The following is a 13884-nucleotide window of genomic DNA, read 5'->3' as shown; positions in this document are numbered from 1 at the left end:
CAGATTCACACACACACACGCACTCATTGTAAAACACTCACAGGTAAGCAAAGCAGTAAAGCTTGAGAGTATGCGTGTGTGAAAGAAAGAGAGAGAGAGAGCAAGAGAGAGAGAGAGAGAGAGAGCATAGTTTTGGAGGACAGACAACAAAAATGAGATCCTGAGGTCTGGAAATAAACCAAAAACCTACATATTCCAATAAGTGATTGTTTTTCAGTATAAAATACTCATGTGTCAAAATATTTAAAGTAAGTGAAAAGCATGTTCTATAGACTTTAAATCTGGAGATTGACTTGGCCAGTCTAAAACTTGTGTTTTTCGGGTCATTATCTTCTCTCTGCGTCACGATTGTTTGCGTTTCACACCTGTAAGCGGTGTAAACCCAAATCTGACACTTCACAATTGCTTGTTTTTCACCCCAAGACAGCGTCCCGGTTTTCAAGGTCGGTTACACCTCTCTCCGTTGCTCCATCTTGAGGCCCGGCTGTACCTACCGGCGGCGCGGTGCGTCCGTGCGTGTGGCGCGCTGGCGCGCAGTGGCGACACAACCCTGGGTGGTGGGGGGGTCGAAGTGGGGCTGCTGGGACTGTGCTGCTGCCTCAAGAAGGGGCTGTCCAAGCGGCCTGGCGGGGGTCCGGTTGGGGATGGGGGGATTGGGGGCAACACGCAGCCACGCACACACACAGCCCAAAATAAAAGTACACGCGCGCACACACACACACACGCACGGGTGACGAAGACAACAAGCAACGCAACCAAGGAGGAAAGACGACAAGACGAGAAGAACGGAAAAAACAGGACGTCATTGTGACGAAAGTAAAGAACAAAATGGTTGGGGTTAAACAGAGAAAAAAAAGCAAACGGGGAAAAGAAAGAAAAGAAGGCGAGGTTAGTGCGCTCGCATACGCCGACAAGTGCAGACAGCATGCAAGAAATTTCACGCAGCTTCTTCGTTTTTTGTTTGGTGTCGGAAATAGCAAAAAAAAAAAAAGGGGGGGGCAAAACATCTTCCAGCAAGCGTAAAGCGCAGTGTTAAAAAAATAAATGAATAATTTGGCCGCAGGACAACCTGATGTGCGGTTGTCATAGAAACACACATTTTTTTTCATACAGAGGTCCTGCAAAATGTACCAAGGAGGTTCTGTTGTCACAGGTGTTTGCCAGTTAAATGAATCGCACACTTTGTTTGGCCATGTGTCTGCTGCGTGCGCTACATACACAGATCTGCACACTCATATAAGTGGATGAAGTGCTGCATCCATGAGGGAAAATACAATCCATGTTTTTACGGTCGTTTCCACTTATTATCAAAGTATGCGTATTCTGTGCATGTTTTGCAACCCTCGCTTTTGAAGACTCTGGGCTCAATCGTCATGGTAACTTAACTTGCACGGGACAGGACCGCCCCCTTAAAAAACAGCCTGATTTCAGCAAGGCTAGAAAAGAATGACTGATGGAAGTGTGCTGTAATTTTTCATCCTCGGGGTATTTCGGAAATATTCCTAAAAGACCTGGGAAATGTTTCCAATGGTGCGTCAACGTAAATATGACTCACCGGCCCGGTGGATGGTGATGGGCGAGGTGTCGACGCTGATGGTCATGGCGCGTTCCTTCTGCTTGAAGAACTCCCGGGGGTTTCCGGACCGCTGAGCGATGATGGCCTTCGCCTCCTGAACATGTAAGCGTGATAGACAGGTTGTTTTTAATTGCATGTTCGTCAGGATTTAAAAAAAAAAAAAAAGCAATCTTGGCGAATGGATAGATTGTTTCAGCATACCTCCACTTCAGACTCCTTCTTGTCCAGGCTGAGTTCATCGATGCTCAGCTCTGAGGGCTGCAAAAAACCAATGAGACGCACGCATGCGAAAGAGGTAAGAGTGAAAAAAAGACTACTGGGAATTGTACTAACAATTCTAATCATTTATTTTCATTTGATGATGTTTTAATATTTGTACTGCTCCCAACTTACATAGACGTGTAACGATCCCTTGTTCCAGTCTCGAGATAACCCAGGTGTGCGATTGTTATGCCAACTTGAAGGACTGTTTTGACTCACATGACCTTCCATCCATTTTCCATACTGCTTGTTTTCATTATGATGGTTTAATATCAATGCTGTTTCAACCTCGAGGTTCACAAGGACAAATACCCAGGTGTCCGATTGTCATGCCAACTTGAAGGATTGTTTTGACTCACATGACTTTCCATCCGCTTTCCATACTGCTTGTTTTCATTAAGATGGTTTAATATCAATGCTGTTCCAACCTCGAGGTTCACAAGGACGCATACCCAGGTGTCTGATTGTTATGCCAACTTTCAGTCCCCCTTAACAATACCATCCTTGCATCATTTTCTATAGGGCTTGTCCTCATTAGGCTCTTGGGTAAACTGAACCTAGCCTAGCTGACTTTGGGTGACAGAAGCAGGGTCCATCTTGGACTAATCGCCAGATCGCAGGGCACATATAGACAAACAACCCATCATACCAATGCGCTAGAATCTTCAATCAACCTAACATACATGCTTTTGAAATACGAGAAGACCAACTCGACACGGGAGGTCTGGATTCAAACTCTTAATCTCAGAACTGTGAGGCAGACGTGATAACCACTGTCCTCCATTCGTCCACTCATTGCATTTATATATCCCTTTGATATGTTTAATATTACTGTTCCAGCCTCAAAAACCCCACAAGGCCACATACCCAGGTGTCTGTCTGTTATTCCAATGGCCACTGAATCCCATATACTTACTAAGGTGGTTTGACTCTGCAACCTGTCTTTGGCCTCCTCTTCCTCCTGTATCTTCTTCCTGAACACATAGAACACAAAATCAAACCATTATTACATATATCTATATAAAGCTGTTGTTTTAATGTAATTGCGTGTCTAAGTGGTCACCTGTGCTCTTCGATCTGCCTCTCTCGCTCACGGTACCTCCTCTCTCGGTTCTCCTGCTCCTTCCTCTCCAGCTCCATTCGCTCCTCCTCGAAGCGCTGACGTTCCTCGGCCAGCTTCTTCCTATCCTCCTCCTTCCTCAGCTCCTCTTCACGCTGGACACCAAATACCAAGATTTTTACATCTCAGTAGCGGCATCATCACTGGGATGTTTTTATTTTGGTTCGCTCGACCAACCTTGGCCTGCTCCCAGAATTCTTCTCGATTGATTTTCTTCATCTCCACTTCTGCGTTGGTCTTTTGGTACACCGTACCCTTCTCCCGAGGAGAGGAACAAACAGAAACAAAAGTTGAGGATGTGTTAACTTAACCTGGAGTATTAGGAATGAAAAATAAACAACATGCATCAGTGAATCACATTGTGTCGTATTGTAAGTGGAGCGAATCGTATCGTAATTGGAGTGAATCGTGTTGTACCGTACAGTATATTGTTATTGTGGTGAATCACATCTTATAATATTTGTATATCCCCTTCCCCTTTCTAATACCACGTCTCCGTGCTCCTCCTCTCGGGTTTTCAGACGGCTCATGACGGGACTCGCCGCCACCGTCGTCCCGTTGGTGAGACGTTGTCCGATGGCGGACGGGTCGATGTCGTCCAGACTGCTGGCGTTGATGATGACCGCCACACCCTAAAGAAACGACACCTGAAATCACTCAGAATTTTGACTTAAGAGCTTCGTCGCCTACCGCACAATGACGACCACTAGTGGTCCGCGTACCACACTTTGACAATCACTGTTATAAAACATATGAATAAAATGTCACAGCTGCTTTCATCTCTTTTCCTTCTTTTATCTAACCGGCAAATCCCCAAAATAGACTGTGCGCCAAGTGTAACACACACACACACACAGGAGGATCGCAGAGAGATTACTTAAAAGAGTGACGGTATTAGTCATGGCCGGTGTCATACACACACAAGCGCGCACACACTCCTCTTCAATCGTCCTACAGCTTTTAACTTGCTTGGTTCTGAAATAAAATAAATATTCTATCCATTTTAGTAGCATACGCAATTACAAATGACATACACAGGCAAATATTAATGTGCATCATATAGCGCACTGTATTGTATATAAATTGGACTTTTTTTGTCTTTATCAAATCATTTTTCATTTAAAAAAGTACCATTTCTTCATACTGGAGGAATTGGGTCAGTGAAACAATGGTTAGCTGTAAGACTTGCTAATTATGCTGGCTAGCCTAGCCACCCCCTTTTTGATGGCAAGTCCTTGAATTGATCAAGCCGCATCATGCAGCATCGTTCATCTGGCTAGGATACCTGCTGCCGATTGGGGTTCTCATTTGGGCGAATTCCCTTGTCGGAGTTCGTCAAAGTACGAGCTGTGGAACTTCCCCAAAATGGCTGCTTCGAACTAAAATGGACGACTTCCTGTTCAAGTTGGGGAATGGGTCCTTGAGACTTTTCCGTGCATCTTGTTATGATAGACATGTCCACCCAATTCCGAAAGAAACCGGTGTTGGTGCTCTGACCCTAATATACGTATAATCATAGATCACTGAAGTTTACCTGGAAGAAGTCCGCAATGGTGGCCACGTGGCTGGCACAGGCGCACTTCCTGGCGTCGGGCACGTCCTCGCCCACCTGGCAGAGTGAGAGGAAAAGTAGGGTCATAAAACTAAATGACAATGGAGCGAACTCTGTGAAAAAAGAGGACAAAAATAGTGTTCCTGATGTGCACCATTTAACTATGATTTCTCCACTGTGAAAAAAAAGTAACGACACGTTTCTCAGTTCAAAGCTATCTACATTACTGTGTCACACTTTATCTAATCGAGTGGCTACATGTTTGCATACCAGCTTTTAGCATGTTAGCATTTAATCAATGCTCATGAGAAATAGTCCAGCAAGATGTAAAATCCTAATTAACGCCTCTAAGCAGTTTTGTTATTCAGGCTGGTCTCTTTGCTATACGTAAGGATACCAACTGCTAGCTTGTCAGCATTTTATATGTTCTCAATTGGAATAGTGCTTGATTACAGGGCAAATCGTTACCGATCTGGTTGAACAATTTTAGCAAGGGTAAGTGGTTCAGAGAATGGATGGATGAATTGAGGTTGATTGCTTTAAACTGCTAGCAAGTTAGCATTTTATCATTTCACATAGTACCTGACTACAGGGAAAAACGTAAAATCCTTATTGGTCCATTTTAGTGCTTTCGCTACGGTGATTGCCATCTAACTTATTCTTCTTCTACGAACTATTTAGCATGTTAGCATTTGATCATTTTCCATTCGAAATAATGCCTGAAAACAGGGCAAAATCTAATACCCTTATCGATCGCCATTAGCACGTGATTTACTCCGATTGCTGTCTTGTTATCTGTTAGCGTACCAAGAGCGAGCGTGGTGGCATTTTCTCAAAACTCAAATTAGAATTAGTACCGGAATACACGGGAAGACCTAAAAACCCGTATCGATTGGCCTTAGCAGTTTCACTACTCCAGTTGATTTCTCGCAATAAGTTACCATACCAAATGTTTGCATGTTAGCATTTGGTCAAATCTCATTACAAGTAGTACCTAAATACAAGGAAAGACCAAAAACCCCTATCAATCCGCATTAGCACATTTACTTGGGTGGCTATCGTGCTATTTGTTAGCATACCAAATTCTAGCAAGTTCGTTTTGTCTCATTTAAAATGCCAACGGTTTTGTTGTACTGTATCATAAAATTGTGTGGTTTTTTTTTTGCCCCCCCCCCCCCCCCCCCCAGGAAAACAAAAATTCCAAACTTTGTAGATCGACTATAGGCATATTTCTATGTATGTAAATTACCCAGTTGATGAGGATGTATCGTGGCAGGGCAGCGTTGGGCTCCTTCAGGCTGCAGAAACCGTACATAATCCTGGCGCTGTCAAAAGTCAGCGTGATCTCGGCCAGGCCGCCACCTGCAGCGCGAACAAACAATAATGTCCATCAAATCCACAATGTAAATAAATGTAAAATAAAATGTATGCCTCGGATAAAAACAAATAATAAAAATAATACCTCCTGATGATGCCAGTGTCAAATCGTTATCGCTATCATCTTGGTACGTGTACAAGGCCCTGCGCCAACGAGACAGAAAGGACAATATTAGTGCTGAATTACAATTTATACAATTCAACATGCAAAAGTCTGATCCATATGATACTTTTTTAGGTCCTGCTGTTTTGGTTAGCAACACAGACCAAATGGGCTCAGCAGTTCAATCTTTAAAATCCGTACGATAACATTAACAAATCACAAACAGCTTTAATTACATTGTTGTTTTTTGTTGTTGTTTTTTCTTTGAGGATGGGGGACAAGGAGGCGTAAGTTTGAGGAAGACGTTTATTTGTCCAAGGCATCGTCAATTTTTATCTGTTCTGGTCCCACTTTCTGGCCATTTACTAACACTAATCTTCCATATAACAAGCAGGATGACTCATATTTATACATAGCGAAGCACCACAGTGCAATCCTTGTTAAAAAACATTCTGACACACACTTACTGATTGGATATCCTATCAACAATATATTAAATCACACACACATCCTCCTCTGCTGAGGTGAAATGAAGGTGAGAAGAGATTCAAATCTTTGGATTAAATCTAGTTGACCTCTGCAGTCATGGTGTTGAAGGACAAAAAACAAACAAAACCTTAGCTGGCAACAAATATTTAGATTATATATCTATTATATCTATTTTCTGTAGTTTTCATAGGGAATACGTTCCAGACCAACCCGCATTAGGTGAAAATCCACAATATAGAGAGACCATTTTTCAAATATTCTTTCGCCGACATCTAAACTTTTTAAAGACATTTTTAAACACATTGTAAATGTATTTGAACACACACAAAATAAAGAGTACACAAAAAAGATTGCAAAAAAAGATGATTTCACACAAAGCTTCATTTAACAAATGCAGCTTTCCATGGATGTCTGGCTTCAACGCTGCATTTTGTGTGTGCGTTTTGTGTGTGTGTCTGGTTGTGCCGGACGTGTAGCTCGAGGGGGCCAATCACCAGTCCGTCCAGCTGACCTTACGCTATTACTGCCTGCGGCGTTGGTCTGACTTTGTGCTGACCTCCCCCCTCCCAGATTCTTTCGCTTTCTGTTTAGTCACGCCACGTGATTATTTTTTTTTCTTCTACATCCTGCATGTCATCAAATATCATCAGCCCGACCCAACCAATAATATTGACAATGTGATAACAGCAAAAAAAAATTAAAAATGCTCCAGAGAGCCTTCATTTCCCCCAGTTTCAGATCAAATTCCATCGACTTTCTATAGGGCTTGTCCTTATTAGGGTCGCGGGAGAACTGCAGCCTATCCCAGCTGACTTTTGGCAAGAAAAGCGGGGTCCACCAGTTCAGGGGTCACCCCGCTTCTCTCGTCAAAAGTCAGCTAGGATAAGCTGCTTCTCATCTGCTACCCAAATGAGGTCAAGCGCTATAATAAATGGATGGATGTATATAAATTCGTAAAGGAACGTCATTAAAGGAGCTGCAGGGATTTCTGGAAAGTGCAGGCTGTGCCCAACATCTGACAACAATCACCCATATTTTGTCTGTAGGTTGGAAGAGGACGGAATCTTGAATTGAACAGACACAGTGAGGGATTACAGATGAGACAATTATATAAAAAAAAAAACAACAACAGAATAACAAAAGAGGGAGAGTCGAGTCACAGGTTAATATTGAGAGGGCGCCCTATAAATAATTCTCTTTATGAAGCAGGCAGCTGTTTATTATTCATATACAGCCACCGTGACCCAGAAACAGCTCCAAGAAAGATGGAGAGACTGCAGAACAAGTGAAATGGATGGATTTCAAAAGAAGACTGATGGAGACAAAAAAAAGATGCGGGATAAGAAGCAGAAGAAGAGAGGATGAGTACAGTAGTGATGCGTGATGGCAAAAGACAAAATCTCTTCAACACATCTCCGTCCATTTCTAGGTTTGTCCAAACCTTTATTTCCCATTAGCGCCGTGGAAAAAAAGAAGATAGGCCACTTGGGACCATCGCCATGGCAACCGTGCGCACCCCCCCCCCCCCCCCCCCCCCCCCCCACCTTCTTGTCGTTATGGAGGCAACAGCAGTTTGTGACCGGAGGCTAGCGGTGGTGATAAAGATAAGATAAAAGATAAAGATAGGAGGAGGATAATGGAAAAGCAAAACACATTTACAGTTTTGAAGAGGCTGTGTATGGAACCCACCCACCTGTATGTGTATTTTCATATATTATTGGTCCAAATAGTATCAGAATAACAGGTTATAATAAAAGTAGTAAAACTATTATATTTGCATTAATATCCAAAGACAAAAACTACTTTTGTAAATGTATTTTTTATTCCTCTTTTTTTTTAATTTTTTTTTATTGTGGTACACTAATATGGAGGGGACAATGATTATTGACATATTCAGCACACCACCAGGGGGAGAAAGAGATCTTTTGACGATTATTTGGGTGAGCTTGAAAAAAAAGTATTGGAACAGTGAGGCCAATTTATGAAGTTTTTGCTGTAGACTGTAAAGCATTGGTGATGTCATCAAATGAAAACCATGTGAGCAAAAGTATTGGAACACGTGACTGAAAGGTGTGTGGACTCTTACATTGATGTAGTCAAACAAAAACATAGCTCTTCAGATATCTGGCGGATTACATTTATACGAGTGAAACAATTTCCAAATCAACAAAGGAGTTCATCATGGGGCAAGAAGTGGAAGGTTGGCCATGTAAAAACTCCAAACTCAAACCCTATAGAGCTTGCATATTGGCCAAACAGCAAATGAAGAATGCCAAAGTTTAGTGATGACAATGGATCACAAGCTTGATAAAGCTTAGAGACTGTAAATTGTCCAAAGGTGCAAATGTGAGTGCAAATTCTTGCTTGTCTATGTCTATGATTGGCTAGTGACCTGATTAAATTTGCTCACGACTAGTAATTAGCAACCTTACTGTTCAGTGAGAATGAGCAAAACGTGTCACATACTGATGATGAATCGTTGATTAGATGAGCTCAACTTGGTCAAAAAGGATGGAACATGCATTTTAGAATGTCTAAAGCGATATGATCTCATTATGGCTCAATCAGGATAAAAGGCTGTGCAATTTACGTGAACATTAAAGAGTTTTGAGTGGGGAAAGAATTGCTTCAGTTGCCGGGACAACCTCATCAAAGTGGTCTCAGTCTACAGAGATTCTAAGAAAAGTTTCAAGTCAGAATTAATGAATTCACATGTGGTGAAGGGTCCATGCTTTTATTGTATTTCCAACCCCCACCCCGCAACACAGACCTCTGCTGCTGCAAGTAGAAGCAAGCAGCTGGCTTGCAGCGCACACTTGCTGATGAGATGACGAGAGCCAGTCTGTCGCGGAAGGGGCGGCAGCCAAACGCCAACCGGAATGCCCACACTTCATTTCACCATTAAACATGCACTTGACGGCGAGCTCCAGCCCACTGTTACACATGAGACGACAAGATCCAACCAACCTTTACACCTGCACTGGCCAGCAAGATCATGCATACACTTGCTGGTGAGATGATGATGGTGGCCACGTGGCTGGCACAGGCGCACTTCCTGTCAAGCGATGCATTACCAGACACGGTTTAACGCTTGCTGGAATGGGCACACTTGTCAGCAATACCCAGCTCGCTATTGCAAACACTCGGACTGGTGAGATCCAGCCTAATGTTATACATACACTTGCTGGCGAGATGATGAGCCCGAGCCCATGAGCATTTCTATTGAGGAGACAGTCAAACAGTGGCCGGAATGCACACACACTCAAGAGATGAAATCCAGACAGACACACTCGCCGGTGAGATCCAACCCACTGTTACACATACACTTGCTGGTGAGATAACAAGAGCGATCCCGCTGAGTGAAACGGAAGGGATACCCAAATGCCAGCTACAATGCAGAAACACTCGGTGGCGAGATCCAGTCCCACTTTTACACGCCCACGCACCATTAGATCCAGCGCACTATTTGCATACAGTTGCTGGTAACATGACGAGACTCGGCCCACGAGGAGACAGACAAATGGCAGCTGGCAAAGAAGATCCAGACTGCTGTTATGAATACACTTGCCGGCGAGATGACGAGAGGCAGCAGCCCCGGAGCCTCTGCCCCAGTTGTCGTGGTAACAAGAGCCAGATTCCCCAATATATGGGGCAGGGATGGCTTATTTACTTGAAAGAGGGAGGGCTAAAAAAGAGCTATTTCATCTTACAATAAATAGGCTGTGTACTAAGTGTCCAATAATTCTTGATCCTTGAGGTATTTTGACAAAGGCACGCCACAGACTTAAAAAAACAACAACCTGGGAACTCTTCTAAATTGTGGAGAAAAATGAATAATACGTCTCCTTTAACGGCAAAAGCATGCGGGCGGTCAGGGAGTTATGCTCATACAGGCGGAAAAAAAGCCAAGAGAAGAGTGGAGATAGCATTGTGTTATTTATTGAGGAAGAAACCACAGCGGTGACTTCATGCACAAGCAATGGAGTGAACACACAGACATGAGGGAGAAGGAATTAAGCGTAATAGGAGGAAGGCCAGGATGAGTAAAACAAGGATAAGGGCACGAAAGTAGACATGCGTACGTGTGAGGAAGCTTTTGCCTAACAGGGGCAAAACAGGCAAAAGGTCTCACACTCTGTACTCAAGTAAAAATACCAATAATTGTGTAAAAACAAAAAGTGGTAAACTGAAGTTCTGATTCAACTCATTTACATAAAAAGTACAGATGGAAATGCACTTCTGTTTTTTTTTTTTTTTTAACTGTCTCTTATATACAATACTGCGAAGGGAAAAATATTAAGCCTTTAGTATACAAGAGACAGGACAAGTACTTTAAGAATAATGGGAGATGTAATTTGATAAAAACCAGCATCCAACCGAGGTTACCTTTACCTCTCTCTAGTTACATCTTTTTTTACATAGAAAGAAGTAGAAATTATAGATATCTGTTTGAAAATGTAGGGGGTAAAAATAACCAGTCGTCAGAAAAATACCTTCATGGGAATAGCGCAATTGATGCCCCCTCTAAAATGGTTTATAATTCCCTTTAGATGCCACAAGATGATGGCAAATTACCACTTTCTTAATTGACAGGGCGATGGCCTGTCAATGAAGCTACTCCCCTCACTTGCACATCGTTTCTTGGCGCCAAGACGCAACAAGATGGCACCAAAGCAAAACCTTACACACAGCAAGTACCGAATCACCAACATCCATCTATCCATCCATTTTCTGAGCCGCTTCTCCTCTCTAGGGTCGCAGGCGTGCTGGAGCCTATCCCAGCTATCATCGGGCAGGAGGCGGGGCACACCCTGAACTGGTTGCCAGCCAATCGCAGGGCACATACAAACAAACAACCAGTCGCACACACAGTCACACCTACGGGCAATTTAGAGTCTCCAATTAATGCATGTTTTTGGGATGTGGGAGGAAACCGGACTGCCCGGAGAAAACCCACGCAGGCACGGGGAGAACATGCAAACTCCACACAGGCGGGGCCGGGGATTGAACCCGGGCCTCAGAACTGTGAGGCTGACGCTCTAACCAGTCGTCCACCGTGCCGCCGAATCACCAACATATGTGGTAAAAAAAATAAGACCATAAAACATCAGTGGGGTGCTTTTCTGCACCGTTGACGTTAGTACAGCTTCTTTCCCCTAACTTCTCCCCAGCACGACGTCACTTGCAGATGTTCGCGGGGGCTAAAAATGAATTGACCAGATGGGAATCCATAGCGTGGATAGCAGCCAAACCAGCAGCAGCAGCTGAGGCAGCGAATTGAGGAAGATTTTTCCATCGATATTTGTTTTGCTGTTGTTTCATCGCCGCTGAGTGTTGCCATTACAAAAAAAAAAAAAAAAGGGCTGATTCACATTCGGTTGTCTGGATCAGCAACATGTCGGTGTTGACAAAAAGCGGCGCAGAGACAATTAGCTCATCGCAAATGCGCTGCAGAGGAATTATGGAGGCAATTATGATCTCAGATTGTCAGGAAGGCTTTAATGCAGGGACAACCCGAACCTCTGACTACAGATTCAGATAAAACCAAAAGGAAGTTGATAAAAAGGAAGTTGAAACTAAGACTCCTGTGGCACAAGAGCCACGTGAAAGTTCTCGAGCGTACTAAAGTGAAATGAAACCAGAGCACATAAAACAGAAGTTGGAGGTAACTTATATCAGCAACAAGAGACCCGAAGATGTTTCAATTCTCTTTTCAGGGTATCTGCAGGTTTAAGGACGCAAAATGGAAAACTTTTACCGAACTGTTTTAAAATTGTGATGTCACATTGCATTATGATGTATGGTACTCCTCGTGGTATGTGAAAGAATCACCGAAATTAAATGTTCAACTGCGCATAATGTTAGTGGCTTTTTTTTTTTAATCCAGTATAGTACATTTTTTAAGTACAGTTCAGTTGTATTTTACTTGTAAGTACAATTCATTGGTATTTAACCTATTAGAATTATTTAAAAATGTATGTACAATTTTTATTAAAATTTTATGTGCAATACATTTTAGTTGAATCTTTATTTAAGCACAGTTTTTTTCTTCAAATCGACAAGTGTAATTCGGTGACTGATATGAAGTGCTGCCTCCCTTAGTGAAAATACAATCCATGCTTTTAGATTGCACTTGTTTTTTTGGCTTTTTTTTAGACATGGGGTCAACAAGTAACTTAGCCATAATGGCACGTACACAGGAGAGGGGGTGGGGTGATTGTGAGGCAGGACCACCTCATTCAAAACAGGCTGAGTTGAGTGAGGCAAAAAATAAAAAATAAATAAAAAAGCGTGAAGAAAGTACGGTAATTCATGATCCTTCGGGTATTTTGACAAACACAGACATGTTATTAAGACATCTGGGAACGGTTTTAAATGAAAAAAATAATAATAAAGGCTGAAAATTAGAAGAGAATATCCTACACTGGCACAAAAGGAAGGGTGTTGCGATTCACTATGAAATGTGGCAACAATGCAAAATTAAAACCACCACATGATTCTGGGGACAGAAAAGTAACTCTTGGATGACAAAACTGAGTCTTGGTTGTCTACATGTTGACATTTTTTCATGTTTTCAGTGTTTTCAGTTTCTAGCGACATGCTAGCGGTTCTGTCGGCCTCATATCCTAATGGTCTCTTGGGGGGGGGCGGGGACGAAGGTCGAGGCTGGTGCGAGTCCATCCCTCCAGAGAGAGAGCCAATGCTCGGGCTCGGTAATCCAATGCAATCACAACACCGAGCTGAAAAGCACTCAAGTGCCCCAGGGAGACGTCGGAGAGCAAGTCCATCATTCCAGAAATACTTAAAATGCCCTCCAATTCTTCAGTTGGTAGCAGACACTTTGTCTCTTTTCAGTAGAGATGTGGTTTTACTCCTACTATTTCATTACTTTTATACTTATTATTTTTAAAGATGGGTACACCTACGAACTGATAATCGGGACAAATTTGAGAATTTCGTCCGATGGTCGGATGTCCGTAAAAGATTATCCTGGTCGATTATCCTACGCGATGTAGCGTGGATTCACTGTATCCGGGATTCAACAATACAGAAAAATCTTGCAAAGTTTTCATGTGACGACGTTCGCTCATTGCTGGCGTGACTGTCGATGGAGGAGGCCCGATCAGTGTTCACAGCCTCCCTTTGTGTCGAGCTGGGCTCATAATGGACTTCCTGTGAGTCCTCCCCTCTCCACACTGCGCCAACGGCGTCCAAGCGCTGACCAGCACTCGGCGTCCGGCACAATTGTTGGGCGGTTGCCATGTGAGCGAGTGTAAACAAGAGCGAGGGAGCCGAGAATGTTTGGACTGGGGCGACGGGAGTGTTTGACTGGAACCCGATGTTCTGCGGTGATAGTCTGATGCTGTTTTTGTATTGGGAGACATTTTAAGACAAATGAGTGGGTA

At 43.1% G+C, this 13884-nt stretch overlaps 1 protein-coding gene across 6 annotated transcripts in view; it reads right to left on the bottom strand.

The window, feature by feature from the left end:
* Window positions 1-13884, bottom strand: part of dbn1 (drebrin 1) — a 53361-nt gene that overhangs the window by 7349 nt on the left and 32128 nt on the right. Inside the window, exons 2-11 of one of the 6 annotated variants that reach the window (XM_061752913.1) lie at window positions 5972-6030; window positions 5759-5871; window positions 4492-4566; window positions 3446-3589; window positions 3135-3215; window positions 2901-3052; window positions 2754-2811; window positions 1778-1834; window positions 1556-1676; window positions 495-623 (exon numbers count right to left, since the gene is read on the bottom strand). In XM_061752913.1, coding sequence (XP_061608897.1) covers window positions 495-623; window positions 1556-1676; window positions 1778-1834; window positions 2754-2811; window positions 2901-3052; window positions 3135-3215; window positions 3446-3589; window positions 4492-4566; window positions 5759-5871; window positions 5972-6030 — 989 coding nt within the window. The remainder of the gene's footprint in view (window positions 1-494; window positions 624-1555; window positions 1677-1777; window positions 1835-2753; window positions 2812-2900; window positions 3053-3134; window positions 3216-3445; window positions 3590-4491; window positions 4567-5758; window positions 5872-5971; window positions 6031-13884) is intronic. The other 5 variants (XM_061752908.1, XM_061752907.1, XM_061752910.1 and 2 more) reach the window with 5 other exon arrangements.

Source organism: Phyllopteryx taeniolatus, chromosome 17, assembly GCF_024500385.1.
Source record: "Phyllopteryx taeniolatus isolate TA_2022b chromosome 17, UOR_Ptae_1.2, whole genome shotgun sequence".
Taxonomy (NCBI): domain Eukaryota; kingdom Metazoa; phylum Chordata; class Actinopteri; order Syngnathiformes; family Syngnathidae; genus Phyllopteryx; species Phyllopteryx taeniolatus.
Note: the sequence above shows the minus strand (reverse complement) of the source record. Positions and strands in the feature narration are given on the sequence as shown.